Source organism: Mizuhopecten yessoensis, unplaced genomic scaffold (genome assembly GCF_002113885.1).
Source record: "Mizuhopecten yessoensis strain PY_sf001 unplaced genomic scaffold, ASM211388v2 scaffold10807, whole genome shotgun sequence".
Lineage (NCBI taxonomy): Eukaryota > Metazoa > Mollusca > Bivalvia > Pectinida > Pectinidae > Mizuhopecten > Mizuhopecten yessoensis.
Genome location: NW_018408731.1, coordinates 146,472 through 168,106, shown reverse-complemented (window position 1 = coordinate 168,106; position 21,635 = coordinate 146,472). Strand labels below are relative to the sequence as shown.

The 21,635-nt window shown below is 40.3% G+C and overlaps 2 protein-coding genes and 1 long non-coding RNA gene across 5 annotated transcripts; 1 reads left to right on the top strand and 2 right to left on the bottom strand.

Annotated features, from left to right (window-relative positions):
* Positions 1-482: 482 nt before the first annotated feature.
* LOC110462569 lies at positions 483-1,588 on the bottom strand. The gene is made up of 2 exons (XR_002464298.1): positions 1,332-1,588; positions 483-1,031 (listed from the first exon to the last, which is right to left on the bottom strand). It is a non-coding gene; the product is annotated as an uncharacterized LOC110462569 (long non-coding RNA).
* Positions 1,589-7,352: 5,764 nt separating this feature from the next.
* On the bottom strand, positions 7,353-12,098 carry LOC110462568 (5-formyltetrahydrofolate cyclo-ligase-like). Its single transcript, XM_021516560.1, has 4 exons — positions 12,011-12,098; positions 10,802-11,196; positions 9,954-10,209; positions 7,353-9,335 (listed from the first exon to the last, which is right to left on the bottom strand). The coding sequence occupies exons 2-4, from the start codon at positions 10,919-10,921 to the stop codon at positions 9,109-9,111; spliced, it is 603 nt and encodes a 200-aa protein (XP_021372235.1). The 5' UTR covers positions 10,922-11,196; positions 12,011-12,098; the 3' UTR covers positions 7,353-9,108.
* Position 12,099: 1 nt separating this feature from the next.
* On the top strand, positions 12,100-19,383 carry LOC110462567 (lysM and putative peptidoglycan-binding domain-containing protein 3-like). Of its 3 annotated transcripts, none has more exons than XR_002464296.1 (3): positions 12,100-12,582; positions 13,609-18,854; positions 19,293-19,383. XR_002464296.1 is itself a non-coding variant. In XM_021516559.1 (2 exons), exons 1-2 carry the CDS (start codon positions 12,295-12,297, stop codon positions 14,176-14,178), a joined length of 858 nt encoding a protein of 285 aa, XP_021372234.1. In that variant the 5' UTR covers positions 12,100-12,294; the 3' UTR covers positions 14,179-19,022. The 3 variants fall into 3 exon arrangements, 1 of the variants encoding a protein (XP_021372234.1); XR_002464297.1 differs by lacking the exon at positions 19,293-19,383 and adding an exon at positions 19,252-19,291; XM_021516559.1 differs by lacking the exon at positions 19,293-19,383 and having other exon boundaries at positions 13,609-19,022.
* The last annotated feature ends 2,252 nt before the right edge of the window (positions 19,384-21,635 follow it).

Below are 21,635 nucleotides of genomic sequence, written 5' to 3'. Positions count from 1 at the left end.
ATGTTTTTGAAACAAATTGACTAAATCTGGTTAGTTGTCAGTAGATGCTCTGTACTAAATTTGCTTTTGAGTTTGAGTTAGATCTTGACCTGTGTTGTGTATACTTAATTTGATTGCTGGCACCTTTGTTGACAATACATTTTCACAACAAAACCTCAAGCAGGGGACATTATACATTCCGTTGTGTAACTGGACAAGGCCATTTGTCTATGTAGATCATCAGTAAAGTTTGGAAGCACTGGTACTTTATACCATTCATGTACAATCTTAGTACCCGCACCACCATTAGTTTATAAGTACAGCAAATATAGTAACTGATTAAAAGCATATGATACCACCAGACCTCAAAAAGTTCAAAATACAAGTTGTAATAGCGCTTAACTAGCAAATCTTTTTCTGAAGAGATGATGACTGCCAATATTAATCACCAATTTCTTCAATGTCTACAAAAAATTGCACCAAAAATAAAGAAAATACACATAGCTTATAAAACATTTACTGTTATATTTAATATGAATGATGCAAAGTATTACAAGCAATCAACAGTGCCCTTACTCTGGACAAACATTGTTATCAAAACATGATCAAAGAGCCCTAACTATTATGTAGTAGGGTATTGCACCTGATTTTACTATGCGACACTCCACCATACCAAGAGGTACTCTCATACGAAATTCTGCTATTATGTAGGCAATTGGAGCATATGGGACAGGCAAAGGACAAAAAGATGCTAAGTTAACAAAGCGTACTTATAACTCTACAAACTGAGAGACAAGACCTGATTTTATTTAGTAATAATGAGATGTACGAACAGGTACTTCAATTAAAAATTTGGTAATGACAGAATGACATTAAATTTCTTATACCTTGGTATACTGAAGACACATGGTGATCAAAGGGCCATAACTCTTTATATAGTACAACACAAGACCCATTTCCAGAATGTGATATTCCACCTAACTGGGAGATAACCGACCTTACTGAGAGATACCCCACCTTACTGAGAGATACCCCACCTTACTGAGAGATACCTCACCTTACTGAGAGATATCCGACCTTACTGAGAGATACTCAACCTTATTGAGAGATACCTCACCTTACTGAGATATACCCCCCCTTACTGAGATATACCCCCCCCTACTGATATATACCCCACCTTACTGAGAGATCCCCCACATTACTGAGAGATCCCCCACATTACTGAGATTTACCCCACATTACTGAGAGATACCCCTCCTAACTGAGAGATACCCCACATTACTGAGAAATAACCCACCTTACTGAGATATACCCCACCCTACTGATATATACCCCACCATACGGAGAGATACCCCACCTTACTGAGAGATACCCCACCTTACTGAGAGATACCCCACATTACTGAGAGATACCCCACATTACTGAGAGATCCCCCACCTTACTGAGAGACACCCCACCTTACTGAGATATACCCCCCCCTACTGAGAGATACTCCACCTTACTGAGAGATACCCCACATTACTGAGAGATCCCCCACCTTACTGAGAGACACCCCACCTTACTGAGATATACCCCCCCCTACTGATATATACCCCACCTTACTGAGAGATACCCCGAGATACCCCAACTTACTGAGAGATACCCCGCCTTACTGAGAGATACCCCACCCTACTGAGATATACCCCACCTTACTGAGATATACTCCACCTTACTGAGAGATACCTCACCTTATTGAGAGATACCCCACCTTACTGAGTTATACCCCCCCTTACTGAGATATACCCCACCTTACTGAAAGATACCCCACCTTACTGAGAGATACCCCTCCTTACTGAGATATACCCCACCCTACTGAGAGATACCCCACCTTACTGAGAGATTCCCCTCCTTACTGAGAGATACCCCAACTTACTGAGATATACCCCACCTTACTGAGATATATCCCACCTTACTGAGAGATACCCCACCTTTCTGAGAGATACCCCACCTTACTGAGATATCCCCCACCTTACTGAGAGATACCCGACCTTACTGAGATACCCGACCTTACTGAGAGATACCCGACCTTACTGAGAGATATCCGACCTTACTGAGAGATACCCCACCTTACTGCGATATACCCCACCTTACTGAGATATACCCCCCCCTACTGATATATACCCCACCTTACTGAGATATCCCCCTCCTTACTGAGATATCCCCCACCTTACTGAGAGATACCCGACCTTACTGAGAGATACTCCACCCTACTGAGATATACCCCACCCTACTGAGAGATACCCCACCTTACTGAGAGATACCACACCTTACTGAGATATACCCCACCTTACTGTGATATACCCCACCTTACTGAGAGATACCCCACCCTACTGAGAGATACCCCACCTTACTGAGAGATACCACACCTTACTGAGATATACCCCACCTTACTAAGAGATACCCCACCTTACTGAGAGATACCTGAGAGATACCCCACCCTACTGATATATACCCCCACCTTACTGAGAGATACCTCACCTTATTGAGAGATACCTCCCCTTACTGAGAGATACCCCACCTTACTGAAAGATACCCCACCTTACTGAGAGATACCCCACCCTACTGATATATACCCCCACCTTACTGAGAGATACCTCACCTTATTGAGAGATACCCCACCTTACTACCCCACCATACGGAGAGATACCCCACCTTACTGAGAGATACCCGACCTTACTGAGAGATACTCCACCCTACTGAGATATACCCCACCCTACTGATATATACCCCACCTTACTGAGATATCCCCCTCCTTACTGAGATATCCCCCACCTTACTGAGAGATACCCCACATTACTGAGAGATCCCCCACCTTACTGAGAGACACCCCACCTTACTGAGATATACCCCCCCCTACTGATATATACCCCACCTTACTGAGATATACCCCCCCCTACTGATATATACCCCACCTTACTGAGAGATACCCCTCCTTACTGAGAGATACCTCGCCTTACTGAGATATACCCCACCTTACTGAAAGATACCCCACCTTACTGAGAGATACCCCAACTTACTGAGATATACCCCACCTTACTGAGATATATCCCACCTTACTGAGAGATACCCCACCTTTCTGAGAGATACCCCACCTTACTGAGATATACGCCACCTTACTGAGATATACCCCACCCTACTGAGATATACCCCACCTTACGGAGAGATACCCCACCTTACTGAGAGATACTCAACCTTACTGAGAGATACCCCACCTTACTGCGAGATACCCCACCTTACTGAGAGATACTCAACCTTATTGAGAGATACCCCACATTACTGAGATATACCCCATCTTACTGAGATATACCCCACCTTACTGAGATATATCCCACCTTACTGAGAGATACCTCACCTTATTGAGAGATACCCCACATTACTGAGATATACCCCACCTTACTGAGATATATCCCACCTTACTGAGAGATACCCCACCTTTCTGAGAGATACCCCACCTTACTGAGATATCCCCCACCTTACTGAGAGATACCCCACCCTACTGAGATATACCCCACCTTACTGAGATATACTCCACCTTACTGAGAGATACCTCACCTTATTGAGAGATACCCCACCTTACTGAGTTATACCCCACCTTACTGAGATATACCTCACCTTACTGAGAGATACCCCACCTTACTAAGAGATACCTCGCCTTACTGAGAGATACCCCACCTTACTGAAAGATACCCCACCTTACTGAGAGATACCCCTCCTTACTGAGATATACCCCTCCTTACTGAGATATACCCCACCTTACTGACAGATACCCCAACTTACTGAGAGATCCCCCACCTTACTGAGAGATACCCCGCCTTACTGAGAGATACCCCACCCTACTGATATATACCCCCACCTTACTGAGAGATACCTCACCTTATTGAGAGATACCCCACCTTACTGAGTTATACCCCACCTTACTGAGAGATACCCCCCCTTACTGAGAGATACCTCACCTTACGGAGAGATACCCCACCTTACTGAGATATACCCCCCCCTACTGAGAGATACTCCACCTTACTGAGAGATACCTCACCTTATTGAGAGATACCCCACCTTACTGAGTTATACCCCACCTTACTGAGATATACCTCACCTTACTGAGAGATCCCCCACCTTACTGAGAGACACCCCACCTTACTGAGATATACCCCCCCCTACTGATATATACCCCACCTTACTGAGATATCCCCCTCCTTACTGAGATATCCCCCACCTTACTGAGAGATACCCCACCCTACTAAGATATACCCCACCTAACTGAGAGATACTCCACCTTACTGAGATATACCCCACCTTACTGACAGATACCCCAACTTACTGAGAGATCCCCCACCTTACTGAGAGATACCCCACCCTACTAAGAGATACCCCACCTAACTGAGAGATACTTCACCTTACTGAGATACCCCAGCCTACTTAGATATACCCCCCATTATTGAGAGATACCCCACCCTACTGAGAGATACCCCACCCTACTGAGAGATACCCCACCTTACTGAGAGATACCCCACCCTACTAAGATATACCCCACCTAACTGAGAGATACTTCACCTTACTGAGATACCCCAGCCTACTTAGATATACCCCACATTATTGAGAGATACCCCACCCTACTGAGAGATACCCCACCCTACTGAGAGATACCCCACCTTACTGAGATATACCCCACCTTACTGAGAGATACTTCACCTTACTGAGATACCCCACCCTACTTAGATATACCCCACATTACTGAGAGATACCCCACCCTACTGAGAGATACCCCACCTTACTGAGAGATACCCCACCTTACTGAGATATACCCCACCTTACTGAGAGATACCCCACCTTAATGAGAAATACCCCACCCTACTGAGAGATACCCCACCTTACTGAGAGATACCCCACCTTACTGAGAGATACCTCACCTTACTGTGAGATACCCACATTGATGAGAGATACCCCACCTTACTGAGAGATACCCCACCTTACTGAGAGATACCCCTCCTTACTGAGAGATACCCCGCCCTACTGAGAGATACCCCCCCTTACTGAGAGATATCCGACCAAACTGAGAGATACCCCACCCCACTGAGATATACCCCACCTTTCTGAGATATACCCCACCTTATTGAGAGATACCTCACCTTACTGAGATATACCCCAACTGACTGAGAGATACCCCACCTCACTGAGAGATACCCCACCTTAATGAGAGATACCTCGCCTTACTGAGATATCCCCCCCCTTACTGAGAGATACCCCATCTTACTGAGATATACCCCACCTTACTGACAGATAACCCAACTTACTGAGAGAGACCCCACCTTACTGAGAGAAACCCCACCTTACTGAGAGATCCCTCCCCTTACTGAGATACCCCAGCCTACTTAGATATACCCCACCTTAATGAGATATACCCCACCTTATTGAGAGATACCTCACCTTAGTGTGAGATACCCACATTGATTAGAGATACCCCACCTTACTCCCACCTTACTGAGAGATACCACTCCCTACTGAGATATACCCCATCTTACTGAGATATACCCCACCATACTGAGAGATACCCCACCCTTCTGAGAGATACCCCAACTTCCTAAGAGATACCCCACCACACTGAGACATACCCCACCTTCCTGAGAGATACCCCACCTTCCTGAGAGATACCTCACCTTACTGAGAGAGACCCGACCTTACTGAGATATCCCCCCCCTTACTGAGAGATCCCTCCCCTTACTGTGAGATACCCACATTGATTAGAGATACCCCACCTTACTATACCCCAACTTACTGAGAGATTGAGAGATACCCCGCCTTAATGAGAAATCCCCCACCCTACTGAGAGATACCCCACCATATTGAGAGATACCCCAACTTACTGAGATATACCCCACCCTACTGAGATATACCCCACCCTTCTGAGATATACCCCACCTTTCTGAGAAATACCCCCCCCTACTGAGAGATACCCCCCCACCTTACTGAGATATACCACACCTTACTGAGAGATACCACTCCCTACTGAGATATACCCCACATTGCTGAGATATACCCCACATTACTGAGAGATACCTCACTTTACTGTGAGATACCCACAGAGATACCCCACCTTACTACCCCACCTTACTGAGAGATTCCCCACCTTAATGAGAAATGCCCCACCCTACTGAGAGATACCCCGCCTTAATGAGAAATCCCCCACCCTACTGAGAGATGCCCCACCTTTCTGAGAGATACCCCACCTTGCTGAGAGATACCTCGCCTTACTGAGAGATACCCCTCCCTACTGAGATATACCCCACCATACTGAGAGATACCCCACCCCACTGAGATATACCCCACCTTACTAAGAGATACCTCGCCTTACTGAGATATACCCCCCCTTACTGAGAGATCCCTCCCCTTACTGAGATACCCCAGCCTACTTAGATATACCCCACCTTAATGAGAGATACCTCGCCTTACTGAGATATCCCCCCCCTTACTGAGAGATACCCCTCCCTACTGAGATATACCCCATCTTACTGAGAGATACCCGACCTTACTGAGATATACCCCCCCCTTACTGACAGATACCCCAACTTACTGAGAGATTGAGAGATACCCCGCCTTACTGATAGATACCCCACCTTACTGAGACATACCTCACCTTACTGTGAGATTCCCACATTGATGAGAGATACTCCACCTTACTGAGAGATACCCCACCCTACTGAGAGATACCTCACCTTACTGAGAGATACCCGACCTTACTGAGATATACCCCACCTTACTGAGAGATACCCCACCTTACTGAGAGATACCCGACCTTACTGAGAGATATCCGACCTAACCGAGAGATACCCCACCTTACTGAGATATACCCCACATTACTGAGATATACCCCACCTTATTGAGAGATACCCCACCTTACTGAGAGATACCTCGCCTTACTGAGATATACCCCACCTTACTGAGATATAACCCACCTTACTGAGAGATACCCCAACTTACTGAGATATACCCCCCCCTACTGAGATATACCCCACCCTACTGAGAGATACCCCACCCTACTGAGAGATGCCCCACCTTACTGAGAGATACCCCGCCTTACTGAGATATACCCCACCTTACTGAGAGATATCCGACCTAACTGAGAGATACCCCACCTTACTGAGATATACCCCCCCTTACTGAGAGATGCCCCACCTTTCTGAGAGATACCCCACCTTACTGAGAGATACCCCAACTTACTGAGATATACCCCCCCCTACTGAGATATACCCCACCTTACTGAGAGATACCCCAACGTACTGAGATATACCCCACCCTACTGAGATATCCCCCACCCTACTGAGATATACCCCACCTTACTGAGAGATACCCCAACGTACTGAGATATACCCCACCCTACTGAGATATCCCCCACCCTACTGAGATATACCCCACCTTACTGAGAGATACCCCACCTTGTTGAGAGATACCCAACCTTACTGAGAGATACCCCACCTTACTAAAAGATACTCCACCTTACTGAGATATACCCCAACTTACTGAGAGATACCTAACCTTACTGAGAGATACCCCACCTTACTGAGAGATACCCCACCCTACTGAGAGATACCCCACCTTACTGAGAGATACCCCCCCCTACTGAGATATACCCCACCCTACTGAGATATACCCCAACTTACTGAGAGATCCCCCACCTTACTGAGAGATACCCCACCTTACTGAGAGATACCCCACCATATTGAGAGATACCCCAACTTACTGAGAGATACCTCGCCTTACTGAGAGATACTCCACCTTACTGAGAGATACCTCACCTTATTGAGAGATACCCCACCTTACTGAGAGATACCCCAACTTACTGAGAGGTACCCCACCTTACTGAGAGATACCCCACCTTGCTGAGAGATACCCCACCTTACTGAGAGATACCCCACCTCACTCAGATATACCCCACCTTACTGAGAGATACCCCACCCTACTGAGATATTCCCCACCTTACTGAGAGATCCCCCACCTTACTGAGAGATACCCCACCTTACTGAGAGATACCCGTTTACAAAAACTGGCAATTTAGTTGGTGGAATCCCTTATAAGATATGCCCTGACAGTGAGCAAAGGGTCAGAACTATCAAGTGGGGTATTAACCCAATTTTAAACATGTGACACTCCGCCATATAAAGAGGTGCTCCCATACACATTGGGTATATGTAGGCGACAGAATATGTGAATACTGCCACAATGTGAATTAGTACCGACAGATCAAGTGAAAATTCATATTTCTAATATTCTTTACAAAAAAAATAGAAAATTCAACAATTACAAAAGTTGATAAATGTATTGTACATATATATTTCGGGAATACATTAATTTACTGTAAAAACAAAAAAGGAAATCCAAATATCATAAACCTGAAAATTCATTTAGTAGTGTATTTACTAGCATGGATGAAACCAACATGAAAATGACTAGATTTTGAATGAAAAATTTGAAGAATACATGAGCTTTTCAAAAGTACTTTTCATATCTTTATAACATACATGTATTAAGACATATATTTTAATTTAAGTGAAACGGTTCAACTTAATAACAATTCATTTCTATGTTGATTTTTTAATTAATTCACACACATTCCTGAGCAGAATAGCAATCCTTACTGCTTTACATCCGACAGCAATTTGAATTACAATCACCTGAGCAAGTTTCTATGTTTTAATTGCAGAAATAGTAGTTTCCCTTTTCCTGGGCAAATGTATCACTATCCTTCGGGGCAGTTGTTAATGCATAATGATGATGAGATTACCTCATGTCAACAATTAAAAAATTTCTGTCAAAACTGCATGCCTTTCCACAAACATTAGGAGTTTTCACTGAGCAGGAATGATGTGGCTTTGTATCATTCTATTTTACAAACTCTTCCACAGCTGATTGCAGGGGAAGGCAAAACATTAAAAAAAAATAGCTTTTGATGTGTTTCCCCCTCTGGAATCTTTCACATACATAGAAACATGATTCTGTTTTCCAAAAAATCATTTTTCCTTTATAGGCAACCAAATATTTTCAAAAGAAATGACGACTCGGTGCCACTGAAAAGTTCCTATACTGATGACACTATATCTATGAACCAACAGACGGATACAAAACAAGGTCAATAGGTATGTCATTTGTATCTGTGGGCACTGTATCACAGATCTGTTCGTTAAATGCCAGTGCGACTGTAAAGGGGAGACAACCAGCTTTGGTACACTTCTCCAGGTAGGTGTCGTAGTAGCCCTTGCCCCTCCCCAGACGAGCTCCGTCCTTGGTGAACCCTAGGCCAGGCATCACCATCACATCCAGACCACCTGGGAAAGAAAAACAAATCTCAATTTCAAAACCAAATCGTTTAGCAACTCTTTTTAAACACTAAGAAAAGATCAATTTTTTGTTAAATAAAATTCCAGTTTTTTTAAACAAATCCATATAGATATTCACCAGCTTAAACATAAGCAGACATCAAAAGCAACAATTGTGATCCACGGGAAAACCTAACACTACAGTTTGATTCTCACAGAACACAACAATTTCAGCAAGAATTTATATCATATTTTATATTATACTTCTGTTTACAGAGGTGAAATGATACACTCTAGTATTAGTTCAATACCTATCTATAGGAGGAAATTTCTCAAAAACTGAATAATAATCAAATCATCCATAACTAAGTATAAAACTATTCACAGCTACGTGTTTTTAAGGTTAAGTTTACTCATTGATTGACTTAGCAGCGTAGTCAAATTAACTCAATGGTATATATTCAAATTTAATTTTCCATCCTTAAGGAATAATCAACATTGAATGTACGTAGAATGCACATAAATATTTACACAGTTGAGTGTTAAATCTGTAAATATATACCCTTGGTCTCATTAACTTGGTAGCACTGTAATTAAGAAAACAACAGCTAATTTAATCGCCAGGACCTGTGTTCAGAGCGTCCTCCCTCAAGTCATCATCAGCAGGTTGTTTTATTTTCCACTTCGTCATTGGCAGACTTTCATATTCCTCAAACGACTTCAGTTTCACCATCTTCATTACCAGACCAATATACTGGGGGACAAAGCACTCCTTCTTGGTGTCCAGTAGTGTCTTTAACAGGGGCACAGTCTTCACCTCGTCAGTCATGTTTAAATATAGACACACACGCTGGCAGTTCTGGATCTGTGGTAACTTCAACAGCTGTCAATAAATAAGTTTGTACTTCTGTCAGGGTCCTATTACTTAAAGCATTTTTATTTTGTGAAGTAAAGCTTTGAACAGATCTGCGAGGTTTAAAATTCACAAAACATCATTAATAGTCTGACACTATAATAGTCAGTTAATAGTTAACTGGAGAATGTCGATAAAAATATCTAGTTCTTCTGGAGAGTCTCAAAATGTATAATCCACAACTGAGGATCACGAGGAATTTACAATTTAAAAAAAAAGATCTGTCTGAAACTTCTTGAGAAATAGCATTAACATCTTGACCTGTCAAAATCCAAGATATAGATCGGCACCTGTAGCCATTTTGTTCTTACTCTCATTCTCAAATTGAAACATACCCAACTAAGGACAAGGAGAAACTACATATCAAATTTGCGAAAGATTATAGCCCAGTACTTCTTGAGAAAAAAGGCAACAAGAATATTTTAAGAAAGGACCATGCAGAAAGGTAATTTGATAACCCCAAGCCCACCACCTGATGGCAGTGGGTTAAAAATAAAAGATATTCAATGGAGATGGGAAAAAAAATCAAATTATTTCATGTGAAAGAAAATATCTCTGTCACCTTTTCTACAACAATCCTAGATTGCTGTTCTTTCTCCTGCTCGGATAGCACGGCTACCCTCTTCTTTATCTCCTTGCGGAGGACATTCTTGGCACTGCGGATTGCAGCAGAGGCAGACATACTGGCTACTCAGCTACTTAGTACTGTTTTGTACAGAGATATTATAGCTACTTAGTACTGTTTCGTACAGAGATATTATAGCTACTTAGTACTGTTTTGTACAGAGATATTATAGCTACTAAGTACTGTTTCGTACAGAGATATTATAGCTACTTATTAGTACTGTTTCGTACGGAGATATTATAGCTACTCAGTACTGTTTTGTACAGAGATATTATAGCTACTTCTATTTATTGATCAACTCAGTTGCATCCATTGAACTGTGTCCTTGTTTTCTGTAAGTAAACAAAAATGTTTAGATATAAAAGTAACAATCGAGAGATGGAGTTAGGTTCCTCAATCATGTTTAACTAAGATTCCTCAATAAGTGATGGTTATCATGTTTATCTAACTAAGGTTCCTCAATAAGTGATTGTTATCATGTTTATCTAACTAATGTTTCCCAATCGCTGAGTGTTATCATGTTTATCTAACTAATGTTTCCCAATAAGTGATGGTTATCTTGTCTTAGTAATGCACCTGAATAAGAAATGGTTGATTCATCTAACTTAAATGGTCCCCAATAAGTGATGATTGATGATCATGTTAATATCTTCTTATAGTGTCCATAACTTGAAAACAGACAGTCCTATAATTTAGTATATCTGACAGCGTTGTCGGCCCGTTTGAAAAACAAAGTTAAGACATTGAAATTGAATGTCTTAATCAAAGCACAATATATTGCTACTTATATGGACGACAGAGTTATCGCCCCTCTTTGTGTGTTTTTTTCGTAATATCTTGGTTTTAGCTCATGTTTAACGGCATTTGAGAAATGTAAGAGCTGTCATGCGCAAATTTTATGCATGCACAAACAAAATAATGTTGATGTCATTACAATCTAGGATCTCAATGCATGTTTAAATTAAATGACAAACTTGTCCAATTGCACAAAAGTGTTGACATTGTCAGATGACATGACGGCTCCATGCGCAGTAACATTGGATGGAGGCACATGAGAGGAGATGCTCCCACTTTATCTGCCATTTGGTTTTAGATTCACAAAAGTATCCGCAACATGATAACGCTATTTCCACATAACCAACTTACAATCTACATAAAGTTAAAAGTTGACAGCTTCTATCAAAACAAAGGGCAGGAAGTGCTTATAGTTATCCCCCCCTTTGTTACGTGTGTTTTGCCATGCATTTCCGGAAACGAAACCGACTTTTGACAGGTCCGGGATAGGCCTAGCTCCTAAAAAGCTCTGTTTACTCAAATTTCCTTCCATGGAATTTGACAATGGGTATTCAAATATGAAAATGGTTAATTGTGTCTTAAATGTTGATACATAAATGAGTCAAATAGCAACCTAAAACTGAAAGGTCTCTGTTATGAGCAACGGGCACCTGCGACCCTCCTCCCGTGGGGGGCTGTTTGGTAAGAAAAATGAAGACTACGTTTACAGTGGAGCTCAAGTCCAGAATGTCAAAAAGAACCGGGTATATGTTTTCGGGGACACCGATGTGGCGGATGATGAAGTCGTTGAATTTGAAATGGAAATGCGATCAAGAAAAGCGCCTAAGACCATCGACCCAAAGGAAAAAGAACCTATTTACTTCGAAAGAGAAGTCGCAGAAGGCGATAGTTTACGAAGTCTGGCTCTTCAGTACGGTTGTGCGGTACGTTCTTATTAACTTACATAGTAAGAGAAAAGATTATTATAACATATTGTTTTACTCTTTGATGGTGTTTTAATTATTTGCTATTTTCCAAATGAAGATTTATTACAATAAAAGGGGGTAAATTTGTTATTTAGGGGGGTATTCGATATATTCACATATACATGTATAATTAACATATTTGTAGACATAAACAAGTTGCTGAACAAATTTAATATCGGAAAGTTGTTGCTGTTACCACGGACTTATATAATCTAATTCCGTGCCGTGACTGATATTTGTATATAATATGATTATCTAGAAATTACCTAACCTGATGAATAGGCCAACCAAAGTTATACATAAATTATAGATATACACCAAGATTAAGTATAGGTGTAAAAGATGTGTATTGACTAGGTTGCCTTACAAGCACCAGCTGTAGGGGAATTTCTCTTTAGCTCAGCAGTATAGCATCGAGCTGTAGAGCCAAAGGTCGCACTGGTTCGAGCCCCAGCGATGGCACTATCTTTATCACTATTCGTCATCCTACTACAAACTGGTGCCGTTGACCCTCCCCGTTCAAGGTAGGAGAACCGTTGGCGGGGAGTCAAAGAACCAGGGTTGGTGTTTGAAGAAAGCGAAAAATTGTGTAAAAAAAGGATGTGCATTGATTAGGTTGTCTTGCAAGCATCAGCTGTAGGGAATTTCCCTTTAGCTGTGTGGTATAGCCAATGGTTGCAGGTTTGAGCCCCAGCGAAGGCACTATCTTTATCCTCGTTCCTCGTCCTACTTCATAGGTATTTAAGTTTATTTTTCAAAATGCTATCAGAATATACATTCAAAATGTGGATGTAGTTTTCTAGGGACAGTGTTTGTTTGAAAATTGTCATAATATTTCAAGAATTGACACTAAAACCTAGGATAGGTATGCATGTATATGATACCCTAAAACAGATCAATTATTTGTTCTGTTTTATCTATCGGATTATTATTTGTCCTTAGATCTGTTAAAACTGACAAAAAACATTTGATAATCTTCTTCAGGTGTCGGAACTGAAAAGAATCAACAACTTTATACAAGATCAGGATTTCTATGGTTATAAAGTAGTAAAGGTGCCTTTAAAAAGGCATTCATTCCTGACGGAACAAATCGCACGGGGGAAGGAAGAACAGACAAAACAGCAATCAAGGACAGCACAGAGCAATGGTATGACGGTGGTGGATGAAACATGTGAAAGCAGTCATGATTTACAAGATGAGACAGACAACGATTCAATTTGTGACATGAGTGACCCTGAAACTCAAAATTTGATCATACGAACATTGAGTATAAGCGAAGCACTCAATAGCCAGTCTCGAGATGCTAAAAACTTTTTACATAACATGGACAAGGATTTGTCAGAAATCAGACGTGCAAATGACAGAACAAATCGTCGCTCACTTGATGAAGTTGTGTCTTTGTTAACTAACCGAACAATTAGGCCTTTCCCGAAAAATAGGAACAAGAGCGACGGTGCCAACTGGGGGATTTCCTGGAAATCACTTGTAATTGGTCTTATTGCCTTAGTAGTTATATGTCCTGTGATATTCTATCTTTTTGTTAAATATTCCTAACAATAGTTATAAAGACTACTAGTTGTCAGGCAGTTATAGGAAGGCTACAAAGTTATTCATATATTTAATACTGCTAGAGTAAACAAAAATTATCCATCTGCCGTTTTGTTAATGTTGACATCGTGTGATGGGAGAAAGTTATGAACAGAGACCAGAGGGCCTAACCAAGACTGACCCTTGTTCATTGTGACAAGGGAAACAACTCCTTGTACACTAAGCAGATGAATCAATAAATCTTTCTTGTAGATATCTTATATGGTTACTTGAGCATTGTCCAAAATAACCGGTTAGTGCTCTGTGCAGAGAACATCCTTCTCTGTGTATACATATTTGATAAAGTAATTTTTTACTGCTCAAAATAACTTGTTAGGCTGAAAATATTGCTGAAATTTATGTTTTAGTCATTCGGCTCAAAGAGGATAAATATGGATAATTTTATTGATATTAGCAGGATACATTACTAGTACATGTATAGACAAATACATTGTTTTAGTGTTGGTATACTTTTATTCTGAGGTCTAAGGTCAAATGTATAACTATAAGATCTTGTCGGGCATTGAAATCACATAAATATCTTATACAACGAGGAAGAAACTTGAATGAACTAATAGTCTTCTTGTTTTTTAGAAGAATGATGTTACATTTAGGCTGTAACTACCAAGGTATTGTAATGCACAACCTATTGTTTGTGGCATAAAATGCAGGACATTTTATATAAATTTACACGTCATGACATGGCAATGCATATTCTGACCTTATAGCCAACATAGGATCCTTATTGGCAAGATTACTTAATTACTCATTAAGCGAGGTATACAGAGTTAGATGTTTACAAAAAATAATTAACATAAATACCAGTTGGTTATAAGTATGAGTTTGCAATAAGCAGGTTCAATATAACTCTTCTTCACTGGATACGATTAATAAGCTTCTTCCTTAGAACCAGTTTAACAGGGTAGAGGGAAGGGGCTTTATATCAAGCATGTAGTTATCATAGTTATTATTGTACATACAGTTCCTTAATATATAAACACTGAACACTTTCTGTAAGAGTTGCTAAAACTTTATTGAAAAAATTAACAGAACGTTATTATACATACACCTGTATGTTTGTGAATATAGAGACCATGTATACTTGTATGTGTGTGAATGAAGAGGAATGTTTTAAGAGAAATACTAAGTTAAGTTAATTTGCTAATGTATATGTCTGCTTATATGTGAACCTTGTTGTGGTACATGTCATATAAATTTGTTTTAACTACTGTGTAGCTAAACATAATGTATTCTGTTAAATATTTCGTCCGGATCAATTAACATCATGTACAGGAAAACATGTTGAGTTCTCATACTCATATAATAGTTATTGAAAAACTTAGTTTTAATTTTATTCATTACATGGTCAGATTATTGATCACACATCACAAAGTGAAGTGAGCATGGAGGGTACACATGCCACAGGTGGGCAATTATTAAAAATAACAAAAAATAAACAATAGCATTGGTTCAAGAATACGTACATGTACTGACTTTAATATTTGATTGTCGTGTATTACATACTCTTTATCTACGTATCACTATCTAAATGTCTCTTTATCTACGTATCACTATCTGATGGTCTGTCTGGTTTACTTATGGTAAAGGGTCAAATTTGCATATCCCAGTTGAAATGGTTCAGGTGGCGCATAAATATTCTGTAGTAAACGAATGCACTTGAAATGAACTGTAGGCAGAGCTAAAAAATGCACAGTTTCAGAGTTTTGTTACAAATAGATAAAAATGTTCAAGAATAATATGTCCTTCTTCGCAAGTCCATTAAGTTAAACAACATATCTTCAAATGTTGACCTTGTTTTATAAAGAATTAACGCAAACTAGCAGTATTCAGCATTTCAGTTCCGGTCAGGCACGTCTGGACCTCTCGATATGCCCAATATTCCTAAAGTGAGCCTCAGTTCAGATCTGAGCCTGTCATTGTCTTTTCATGATCAGCTGGTTGAATTGTTTGACCATGAAGGGGCCCAGGTTTTCCAGTGTAAAATTTGTTGCAATAACAGTCGGTGATAAATGTGTACAAATGGCCTTATATATGTATGGTTTTATTTGAATTAATAGAACTTAACCATTCCATATAACATGTATACAGAAGTCGAGCAGCTAAACATAGATATCCCTGTGTTTGTAGTTAATGGAAATCTGACAATGTAGTGATTTCAGTGACTAGATAGAGAAATGGTGATTTCACAATCAATTCAAAGTATTGGTGATAGATTACTTCATATTTAATTAGAAGTCATTTCACATCATTTATATGCATCATCACATTTCCATGGTGGTTGTCTCCAAAAATAACACAGTGTATTGTTAGATAACTTTCATATTTTCATTATCCCCTGTTTTCATTTCAACCCACAATTAATGTACTGTACGTCCCCATAAATCCCATTTCTATCTGCTAAACCTGTACTGAGGGAGTTGTTTTATAGAGATTCCTGGAGTCTTACAAACGGAACACTATTAAAGAGGGACCAAAACTCTTCAATTAGAAGAATAATCATCACCAAATGTTAGGTTACAATAATAGTAAGATGATATGATAAAAAAAGGCTTTGGAATAGTAAAACAACAGCAACAGGGAATACAAGATAACTAAGTTTATAACAGCAACACTTGACTGCATATACCAGACCTATCAAATGAGGACTACACATTGATTAAAGCGTACCTAAAGATAGACATTCCAGGGTTAAAATTTAAAGGGATTTCTGATTTTATCCAGGGTTAGAAATTTGGAAAAGAAAAAAATATTATGTAAGTTGAGTGTCAAACCTATTTTACAACTAAAAAAGACACACCAAATTTTGATACTGTGCCTTCTTCAGACTGCATTTTTAAAAGGCTAGTTTATGTACTGTTACTGGAAAATCTAAGTCTTCTATAAACTATGATATCACTGTCAATAGAGGAGTGTTGTCATACAATATCATGAAAATAATGGGAAGCCATTTATAAAGAATCATAGTAGTCATGGTTGTGTTTGATAATCTTTGGACGGCCAATCTTACAGCATTACTGTAGTGATACACTAACTATATAGGTACATGTCTGCACACAGCTATACGACACCAGTGATTACACATACAAGTCAATATTTATCTAGAAATACTTTGAACTAGAACAGTTTGCCTTACCAGCTGTTTGTCCTCAACCTTTTGAAACAGCCCTGCTTAGTATTGATCACAACTATGTATACTCTGCTAACTGTATGGAAATTCACTTTGTTTCTTCCCATGTTAGATAGGTCTTGCTTCAGCTAAATGGGAAATAGAAAAGGAGGCAAACATTTCGGTAATTTATCAACCTGAATTCTTTTATCAGAATTGTCTTCGTTCTCCGATTGGTTGTTCAGGTTGTAATATCAGTTTATCATATTTATAGGACCACTATTTATATCCTTACTATTACAGTGATGTGTAAACCTACTGATCAATAACTGAACAATTAACCAAACTCTAGCTAATAATATACATTGGCAATTTAGTGTAAAACTATATTAACTCAGGATTTGATAGAAGATGCTTGTATATTGACTGGCAAGCAAAAAAAGTTCAATATTTGCACATTTTGCTTCAAAACTTTCATTAAAACTGTGTTTGTTAAAAGTGTGATGAGAGTTTACATAGAACAAGGTATTTAGTGCTTTAATCATAATTGTTTCTTGTATGTAAGTTTTACAAAATGATGCTTTAATTAATTATATGAGGATCAGTATCACATTGGAAAATATGGACCAGAACAGCAATGCTATGAACCAGTGCTAAAAATGTCTTCTTTAACTTATCTGTTTATTGGTGAAAAGGCTAGTTTCTGTTATGATGAAGCATGATTATAATCATGATATTAGAAGTATTATTATTTACATTGTAATCGTGACCATGTAGGCCGTGGATACATTTTCTGTGCACAATGATCAATATATAATCAACAATCTGTAGATAAATATTCTGCATTCCACGATTTGAATGTTAGATGTATATTCTTTGTTCAGTGGTATGTAGATACATGTGTTCACTCAGTGAGTTTTGTGGAACTTGCCCACATTTTGAGAACCTCCTTTATCCCTTAGTAATAAGACTCATCATTTTTTTTAATATGACACTTAGGACTCATCTCTACAAAATCCTACAAAAGTCACTGTTCAATGATCGGTAGCTACAGTATATAATATAGATACATATTGTGTGTTCAATGATTAATATTGAGCAAGGTGGACTTCAGCTAATTGTTACTAAGCAAAGGCTGATCTCCAGTAAAATGCTCATAATATTTTGTTTCAAGCACCTCTGTGTGATCTAAACTGCCTTCCTATAAAAGCAAGCTTGTTGTAAAATATATTTCTACTGTTTTCACTGCATCTGCTTTTGGCAGAAGTAGTCTGCAAGAAATGTTAAATTGAAATATATGTTAAAGACATGTTGATGAGCTACTTAATTAGCTGTGGATACTGTAGTTGATTGGCCTGGGTTTATCGGAACTGATATAGCCTTTAGTCAGAATACTTGTACATGTGTAACACAGGTCAGTGAGCTAACAGATCCACAACTACACACTGCTGCTTCAGGTCAGTGAGCTAACAGGTCCACAGCTACACACTGCTGATTCAGGCCAGTGAGCTAACAGGTCAACAGCTACAATGTACACACTGCTGCTTCAGGTCAGTGAGCTAACAGATCCACAGCTACACACTTCAGCTTCAGGTCAGTGAGCTACCAGGTCCACAGCTACACACTTCAGCTTCAGGTCAGTGAGCTGACAGGTCCACAGCTACACACTTCAGCTTCAGGTCAGTGAGCTAACCGGGTCACAGCTACAATGTACACACGGCTGCTTCAGGTCAGTGAGCTTACAAATCCACAGCTACACACTTCAGCTTCAGGTCAGTGAGCTCACAGGTCCACAGCTACACTCCTCCTTCTGGTGAGTGAGCTCACAGGTCCACAGCTACACTCCTCCTTCTGGTGAGTGAGCTCACAGGTCCACAGCTACACACTTCAGCTTCAGGTCAGTGAGCTACCAGGTCCACAGCTACACTACTGCTTCAGGTCAGTGATCTAACAGGTCCACAGCTACACTACTGCTTCGGGTCAGTGAGCTAACAGGCCCACAGCTACACACTGCTGGTTCAGGTCAGTGAGCTAACAGTTCCACAGCTACACACTGAAGCTTCATGTCAGTGAGCTAACAGGACCACAGCTACACTACTGCTTCTGGTCAGTGAGCTAACAGTTCCACAGCTACACACTGAAGCTTCATGTCAGTGAGCTAACAGGACCACAGCTACACTACTGCTTCTGGTCAGTGAGCTAACAGATCCACAGCTACACTCTGCTGCTTCAGGTCAGGGAGCTAACAGATCCACAACTACACACTGTTGCTTCAGGTCAGTGAGCTACCAGGTCCACAGCTACACCCTGCTGCTTCAGGCCAGTGAGCTGACAGGTCCACAGCTACAATGTGCACACTTCTGCTTCAGGTCAGTGAGCTAACAGGTCAACAGCCACAATGTACACACTGCTGCCTCAGGCCAGTGAGCTAACAGGACCACAGCTACACTACTGCTTCAGGTGAGTGAGCTAACAGGTCCACGGCTACACACTGCTGCTTCAGGCCAGTGAGCTAACAGGTCCACAGCTGCAATGTACACACTGCTGCTTCGGGTCAGGGCTAGTACTTATGATTTAAAAGTTCAGGTATGCATGCATGCAGTAAGGCTTGAGAGAATGTTTTTATGTAAAGCCTTTCCTGGGGGATTGCAGAAGCAAGTAAGAGTTCTGTTTGTTTTAAATGTGTATGTTTCAGCAGGAATGTGAAGACTGATTTTGAATATTGATTTGTGAAAAAGTCAGATTTCTATCAGAAAAATGTTGTGTTATGTCTGAGCAAAAAAATTGAATGCTGAGTAAAATGTTACTACTTCTCGTTGTACATGTACTTACTAAAATTGTTTGACTTAAGGAAAAGCAATGTTCAGTGTATTGTGTAATTAAGATAGTATCTGATGTATTCAGCTTATTATGGGCAGTTGGACAAGGAATCATTTGTTTTATTACTTGCTAATAAGTTTGCCAGTATTATCTGTTGATATATTGTCACCAAAAAGGACCACCAAGTAATTACTTTTATTGATTTATAAACTTATCATCAAATATCTTGCTACATCAGTGACATTTACATTAAATGTGTAACAATGCAAACCATTTTAAAGTTAAAATCTCGAGATTTAAGTCTGAAAAGATGCAGTTATATCATTTATGTTCATCTATGTATTATGAAATTTCAACACAATTTTTCGAGTCGCCTACCCGAGTTTTAAGAATTCATGTAATTGTTTACTTATCTCTTTTCTGTCTAAAAGTGGAATGACACTCCTGTTGGTCTCTAGCCAGATTTGTGATCTCTACGACAGAAGAGAGCTGTGGGTCTGTAGCCAGATTTGTTATCTCTGCGATAGAAGAGATCTGTTGGTCTGGAGCCAGATTGTTATCTCTATGACAGAAGAGGTCTGTTGGTCTGTAGCCATATTTGTGATCTCTATGACAGAAGAGATAACAATCTGGCTACAGGCCAACAGCTCTCTTCTGTCATAGAGATCACAAATCTGTCTACAGACCAACAGGTCTCTTCTGTCGCAGAGATCACAACTCTGGCTACAGACCAACAGATTTCTTCTGTCGCAGAGATCACAACTCTGGCTACAGACCAACAGATTTCTTCTGTCGCAGAGATCACAAATCCGGCTACAGACCAACAGGTCTCTTCTGTCGTAGAGATCAAAAATCTGGCTACAGACCAACAGATTTCTTCTGTCGCAGAGATCACAACTCTGGCTACCGACCAACAGCCCATTTCTGTCATAGAGATCACAAATCTGGCTATAGACCAACAGCCCTCTTCTGTGATAGAGATAACAATCTGGCTCCAGACCAACAGATCTCTTCTGTCGCAGAGAACACAAGTCTGGCTACAGACCAACAGATCTCTTCTGACGTAGAGATCACAAATCTGGCTAAAGACCAACAGCTCTCTTCTGCCGTAGAGATCACAAATCTGGCGACAGACCAACAGATCTCTTCTGTCATACAGATCACAAATCTGGCTACATACCAACAGCTCTCTTCTGTCGTAGACATCACAAATCTGGCTACAGCCCAACAGATCTGTTCTGTCGTAGAGATAACAATCTGGCTCCAGACCAACAGATCTCTTCTGACGTAGAGATCACAAATCTGGCTAAAGACCAACAGCTCTCTTCTGGCATAGAGATCACAAATCTGGCGACAGACCAACAGATCTCTTCTATCGTAGAGATCACAAATCTGGCTAAAGACCAACAGCTCTCTTCTGCCGTAGAGATCACAAATCTGGCTACAGACTAACAGATCTCTTCTGTCATACAGATCA

Excerpts from the sequence above, each read along its gene's own strand:
- LOC110462567 (XM_021516559.1), top strand. The coding sequence starts at position 12,295 with ATGAGCAACGGGCACCTGCGACCCTCCTCCCGTGGGGGGCTGTTTGGT. Across the intron at positions 12,583-13,608 it reads CTCTTCAGTACGGTTGTGCG|GTGTCGGAACTGAAAAGAAT; the intron begins GTACGTTCTTAT and ends AATCTTCTTCAG.
- LOC110462568 (XM_021516560.1), bottom strand. The coding sequence starts at position 10,921 with ATGTCTGCCTCTGCTGCAATCCGCAGTGCCAAGAATGTCCTCCGCAAG. Across the intron at positions 10,210-10,801 it reads CTAGGATTGTTGTAGAAAAG|CTGTTGAAGTTACCACAGAT; the intron begins GTGACAGAGATA and ends ATTTATTGACAG. Across the intron at positions 9,336-9,953 it reads GGAGGACGCTCTGAACACAG|GTGGTCTGGATGTGATGGTG; the intron begins GTCCTGGCGATT and ends TTTCTTTCCCAG.